The sequence below is a fragment of the Rutidosis leptorrhynchoides genome, chromosome 6 (assembly GCF_046630445.1).
Source record: "Rutidosis leptorrhynchoides isolate AG116_Rl617_1_P2 chromosome 6, CSIRO_AGI_Rlap_v1, whole genome shotgun sequence".
NCBI lineage: Eukaryota > Viridiplantae > Streptophyta > Magnoliopsida > Asterales > Asteraceae > Rutidosis > Rutidosis leptorrhynchoides.
Window position 1 is genome coordinate 70480028 of NC_092338.1, and position 7091 is coordinate 70487118.

At 37.5% G+C, this 7091-nt stretch overlaps 1 protein-coding gene across 1 annotated transcript; it reads left to right on the forward strand.

The window, feature by feature from the left end:
• The first annotated feature begins 530 nt into the window (after positions 1-530).
• Positions 531-4999, forward strand: LOC139853748 (uncharacterized). Its single transcript, XM_071843112.1, has 8 exons — positions 531-1917; positions 1972-2547; positions 2917-3157; positions 3300-3348; positions 3395-3414; positions 3702-3747; positions 4566-4671; positions 4788-4999. Exons 1-8 carry the CDS (start codon positions 531-533, stop codon positions 4997-4999), a joined length of 2637 nt encoding a protein of 878 aa, XP_071699213.1.
• Positions 5000-7091: the final 2092 nt, after the last annotated feature.

Sequence of the window (7091 nt, forward strand, 5' to 3'; positions counted from 1 at the left end):
TCATTAATAATATTAAATATTAATTAATATTGATATTATTAACTAGAACTCTTATCTATCACTATTATGTAGTATTTTTTACTCCTATAATTATTAGTATTAGTATTTTTTTTATTCTCTATTTCCCAATTTTTCTGTTGTTATTTAACTATCTCGTCTCATAGGGTAAGATAGACACTAGGATTTCTCATGGTTACTTGAGGTCATGTCCTTCTAGCTCAGGGGTGGGTAGATTTATAGGGCCTAGCAGCGGCAATAGGTTAGCGAAGCCGGTTAGGATTAGAGTGGGTAGTTGGAATGTGGGAACTTTGACCGGCAAGTGGTATGAGCTTGCAGAGACTTTACGTAGACGTAATGTAGACATTTTGTGTGTCCAAGAGACTAGATGAAAGGGTCGAGGGGCGCTTAAGGTCAATGGCTACAAGTTGTGGTTCTCGGGATCGAGAGTAGCTAGAAACGGGGTAGGAATCATTATAGGCCCACCCTTTAACGAGTATGTGGTGGATGTGGGTAGACAGAGTGATAGGATTATGTCGGTTAGGTTAGTAATCCAGGAGGTGACCTATACGGTCATTAGCGCTTACGCGCCTCATGCGGGCCTTGGAGAAGCTGAAAAGAGACGCTTCTGGGAATCGTTAGACGAGGTTGTGAGGAGGTGCCCTCTGGACCATCGATTACTTATTGGTGGGGATCTTAATGGTCATGTAGGAATGGATGTTGAGGGTTATGCGGGAGTCCATGGGGGCTTTGGGTACGGAGATAGAAATGAGGAGGGGCTCTCTATTCTCGAATTTGCTGTTGCTCATGATTTGGTGGTTGTTAATTCGTTTTCCAGGAAGACAGATGCGCAATTGGCAACTTTCCATAGTGGGGGTCATAGTACCCAGATTGACTATTTGTTACTTCGCAAAGGGGATCTTAGGACTTGCGGAGATTGTAAGGTCCTGACTGCCTTGACATGCTCCTCCCAGCATAGATTGTTGGTCATAGATTTGGTTCTCCAGAGACGGGCCACCAAGATGGCGAGACAAGTCCAACCTAAGATCTTGTGGAAGAAGTTGAACGGAGAGAAGGCTGAGACCTTTAGAACTTCGGTTGTAGATAGAGTGGATACAGAATTGGAAACGATATCCAATGATGACGCGGATCAGATGTGGAACTGTCTGGCGTCCACCATTAGAGTGGTAGCCAAGGAAGTCCAAGGTGTGGCAGTTGGTACATCTAGAGGCCATAGGGCTATTAGAGAATCATGGTGGTTCAGTGACGAGGTTCAAAGCAAAGTTGCGCGTAAGCAACGAAGGTTTAGGGAGCTCATCACTTTTGGGGAGGGGACTCCGACGGATAGAATTAGGGCTGAAGAGAGATATAAAGAAGCCAAAAGAGAAGCTAAGAAGGCTGTAGCCCAAGCAAAAGAAAGAGCATACGAAGATCTGTATAAGAAACTTGACTCCAAAGAGGGAGCTAATGATATTTACAGGATAGCCAAAGCTAGGGAGCGAAGACGTAGGGATCTTGATAACATCAAGTTTATCAAAAATGATGCTGGTCAAACTTTAGTAAAGGAAGAAGAAATTAGAAAAATATGGGAAGAGTATTTCTCATCTCTCTTCGTGGGGGGAAGACCAGAGCGCCATGAGGACTTACAAGACTCTGATATAGAACAATCCCAAAACAACATGGATTACGAGAGGATTAGACAAGAGGAAGTAAGATTGACACTACGAAAGATGGGGAGAAATAAATCAGTGGGACCGGATCAGATTCCTATTGAGGCGTGGCGGTGCCTTGGCGACGCTGGTGTTAGGTGGCTGACTTGCCTTTTTAACAAGACGTTTCGAAGCTCTAAAATGCCCATGGAATGGAGACTGAGCGAGACTATCCCCATCTATAAGAACAAGGGGGATGCTCAACGCTGCGGTAACTATAGAGGCATAAAATTACTTAGTCATACTATGAAGCTTTGGGAGAAAGTGATTGAGACTAGACTTCAACGCGAAACCAATGTCTCGGAGAACCAATTTGGTTTCATGCCAAAGCGCTCTTCGATAGAGGCAATCCATATTATTAGGAACCTTATGGAGAAGCATAGAGAGAAGCAAAGGAACCTAGAGATGGTTTTCTTAGACTTGGAAAAGGCCTACGATTGCGTGCCACGAAATTTGATTTGGAAGACCCTTAAGGATAGAAGTATCTCGAGTAGGTATATTAATGTTATTAGGGATATGTACGAAGGGGCAAAGTCTTGTGTTCGAACGCCGATGGGAAATACAGAAGTTTTTCCAATAGAAGTAGGCCTGCACCAGGGATCGGCCCTTAGCCCTTTTCTTTTTGCTTTGATCCTTGATGGGCTTTCTCGAGGGATTCAAGAGTGCATCCTTTGGTGCTTGATTTTTGCAGATGATATTGTGCTTGTTTCGGATTCTAAGGAGGAGCTTAATAGAAGACTAGAGCAATGGAGGGTGGCCTTAGAAAGTAATGGCCTGCATATTAGTAGACAAAAGACGGAATATCTTAGTTGCGATTTTGATAGGAATGATGATGAACTAGGTGATGGAGCGAACATCTGCATTGGAGACCAGATCTTGCATCCACAAACTTCATTTAGATATCTAGGCTCGATGCTTCACAAATCGGGGAGGATAGATGAAGACGTGTCACATCGTATTAAAGTAGGGTGGGTGAAGTGGAGAGCAGCGACTGGAGTCTTATGCGACAAGAAGATCCCCCTAAAGCTGAAAGGAAAATTCTTCAAGGTGGCAATTAGACCTGCCATGTTATCTGGATCGGAGTGTTGGCCAATGACGAAGGCGCAAGAGAGGAGGATGGAGGTGGCAGAGATGAGGATGCTTAGGTGGACATGCGGTAAAACCATGTTGGATATGATTCCAAATAGTGTTTTTAGGGTGAACCTGAAAGTTAGAAGCATCATCGACAAACTAAGAGAAGAACGGCTACGATGGTTTGGGCATGTGAGAAGGCGACCTCTGACTGCACCTGTTAGGAGAGTAGAGGCACTTACGGTTGACGGCGTACGGAGAAGGGGTAGACCTAATCGTAGGTGGGAGGATAGATTAAAGCTCGACTTGAAAGAGCTTTTATTGACCGAGGACATGACTTCAGATAGGATTGCGTGGAGGACTAGAATTAGAATAGAAGAGTAGGCTTTTGTTTGTTTGGGTGTTGGGGTGTTTGTGTGTATGTGTGTTTGTGTGTTCGTGGGTCTGTGTGTTTGTGTTTTTGTGTCTGCTTTTATTGTGTTTTTCGTTTGTTTGTTTTTGTTTGTTTGTTTTGTCATGTAGCGTGTTTTTCTGCGCTTTGTTTATTACCGGGCCCTCTTCTTTTTACTGGGTATGTATATGTGTGCTTGTATGTGTTTGTTTGTATTCATGTTTAGGGATTAGGTTGTGGTTGCAGGTATGTTTGTTTGTAGGTTTATTTGGTTGCTTTATGTATGTTGCGTTTGTTGTTTATGCGGGCTTGTTACGTTTGTTTCTGTATGTATGTTTGTATGCGTATGTGGGTCTGTTATTATGTATGTTTGTATGTATGCTTGCGGATACCTTTTTTTTTTTTGGTTACGTACGGATTCTTGTATGTATGTATGTACGTACGTACGTTTGATGGTCTGTGTTTCTAGGTTTGTATGTTTTGTTGTGTTAGGGGTTGCTTGTTTGCGGTCATATATGTTTTTTGTTTTTTAGTTGTAGCATCTCTCGTTTTGTCCTGAGCTTCGCCCTACTGTCTAAGGTACGTCTTCTTTTTCCCTTATATATATATATATATATATATATATATATATATATATATATATATATATATATATATATATATATATATATATATATATATATATATAATTTTTTTTTTGCATACACGGTTCTGTTAAGCGAGGCTTAGCAAGCGTCGATTTATTGACGACTTGACTGCCGCTTAGAGCCTAAATTGAACTCCAGGCACGATGTAAAACCTATGAAAATTTGATTCTACCTTTTTCATGGCGTCTCTGTTTATTTTATTTTATATTTTCTTATTTATTATTACTATTTTTATATATTTATTTATTTATCTCATGCTTTTTTTTTTTTTTTCATCATTCTTCATGGCCGGAGGTCCCCTTGAAAACAATCTCTTTACCCGTCGAATAGAGAGAGGGAGGACTTTCTCCGCTCTTGTGAGTGTTTAACTCGGGGTGGAGAAATGATTTCTCTTTATTTTAGGATAGAGGAAGGATTGTCTACATCCCACCTCTCCCATACCCCACTTACATGGGATTGGGTATTGTTGTTGTGTAATTGGATCATTGAGATAAATTAATCGTGTGCATGTTTCATTAAATATATGAATATTTAATTTTGTAAATGGTTTATAAAATAATAATTGATTATTACTTTAACTATCCGCTGCGCTAATCTGATTTAAAAAGTACACACAATTTTCCAACAAAACCAACACATTCTTTCTTTCACAAATCATCAAGAAAAATCAAACGCAATACACAATTTAAAAAAGATGCCACCTTTGGAATTGATAATATACTTGTTCAATCTCAATCAAACCCATCTCAGTTTGAAGCTTTTGATCTTGTAAAATCAACGATTTTTCCTCTTAGTGGCAGGGATTCACCTTTTGCAATTGCAACAACACCAAATGGGTCAGTTCATGTTTCTCACGGTAGCAAAATTATATCTTTTGAATGGTCTTATAAAGAAAGTCAACAACTTTAATCAATTTTACAGCTATTGATTCATTATTAGCTTTTTTTTGGAACAACATAAATTCATTATTAGCTTTATCAACCAATGTCGTGGCAGCTGGAACTACGGATTTTTCTGGGCTGCAAATTCATGATCTTGATTTGGGTTTTGTTAGACAAGCAATTGGGATTTTCCCTGAATATTTATTCACTAGTTTCGAATCGGGTCGCCGGAATTCGAATTCTATCATGGTTTATGATGTTAATAGTTTCAAAGTTGTTTCGGAAATACTCCGTAGCCCATAACGAAATCTTTGGTGCTGATCTTGATCTGGCTATTCTATCGTCTAAATTAAATTGGGTTCCTAGTCAAACTAAATTGAATTAGGTCCCATTAAATAAATACAGTAGTAATCTGTTAATGAATTCCCCTTAATTCGAATATTGTAAGGATAGTCCCTAAACTTTTATAGTAATACACTAATAGTCCTTGTGTTTTATGACTGCATAATGTGAAATGTTAGTCATTAAACTTTGACGACAGTTAGGTTGAGGTACCAATCACGATAGTTAAGCAAAGCTGAGGTACTAACTACGCAAAAAAAGAAGTTTAGGTGTTATGATGCAAATGTGAACAAACCACAGGTACCATCGGCGTAATTTTTTCCATTATTAGTGATCAAAATCCGTGGGTACTCGTATTCGTGATGGGTGGGTTAATTTAGAAAAGTTTTCTAGAATATTAGTATCGGGTAATATCTTATACCTGTTGATGAGTCACGAACGAATGATGAATGTATTAGATTCGTTGCGAGTAAAGTTCAATACTAGGCTTAGTAATACTCATTTGAATCTGCAGGTATACCCATCAAACAAAACCAACATACGTATATAGTTAAATTTTAGTGTTTACCCTTGCTGACAAACTGGTGATCCGCGAACAGTGGCGGATCTAGGTTTCGTAGTCACTGATGTCACTAGTTAAAAGTTCAAAAAAGTACACTATTCAGTGGCATCACACACAAAAAATTATACTATCTAGTGGTATCACTAGTTAAAAACCCCGAAAATTTTCCACTGCATCGCGTATTTCAGTGGTAGCTCATGCTACCACTGGATACAATATACATCCGCCCTTGTCCACGAATATCCGCATAATGGATCTAAATATAAACACGTCAATGAGAATCTGTGGATTAACGGATTTACAAAAATACCGCGTGTATGGATGATGGACATAATAGATCCGCGCCTATAACCCACAAGTGCCATTCTTACTCATTATCACCGTACTAATTGCACTTTATTGTGTTTTTATTATTATGTATGAGTATAATCATAATAACTATATACAGTAATATTTTTTTCTAATGATTTTTCTGAAGATTGTATTTAGAGTTGTCGTTAAGGGTTGTCATTCAAAACGGTACTATGCTGTTATAAATTGTATAATCTGATTGTAAAGAGTCAAAAGTGTAGATTGTTCAAAATCTGAAATCCTTCTCTAGAAAATGAAGTTCTTATTTATAATGGATCAAAATGTGCAACAGAAGTGTTACAACATTTGGAAATGTCCATAATGATAAGACACAACTTTTGGCATTTAACTCCCTTGAAATGGTGTTAAAAGATGCTTGAAATCATGTTAAAACCGTGTCTTAACTTCTAGGAAACATGTACAATTTTTTGTGAACCATTGCATCTTTTCAATCAAAGATTGTCACCCTTTCAGCACAGCCCGTTGTACTGTGCGGCGCGCCGTACATTTGAATTAGCTATATGGCGCGGCGCGCCACCAATATGTGTGGCGCGGATGTGATTCAAGTTTAAGTTGATTATTTCAAGCACTACAAAGCCTATTCCAAATTAACCAAGTACATTTTCAGCTCCCACTATGACGACTCGAAAATTTTCAACCAAATTTAAACTTAATTCTTAATTGATTTCGACACGATAAGCAAAGTCTGTAATGCTGAGTCTCAAAAGTTTTAGAACTATGTTCATATATTCAATTACCCTTCGACTGTTCCCAACTATTCACGAACATTGGTTTGTAAATAAATATGTATATGAATATATATAAATGTAAGCACATATAATAATTGTAAAAAATAAAATATAAATAATTAGGTTGTTATTAATATATATATATATATATATATATATATATATATATATATATATATATATATATATATATATATATATAACTAATAATTATATACATATATATATGGTAAGATATTAAAATGCATAAATGATAAATATTCAATATATGTATTATATAATAGTGCATAAATAAAAATAGTAATATTAATATATGAAATTACAAGTTAAAATATAGTTGATACATTATAATAGTACTTTCATTACTATCATTAAAACAAATATCAATATT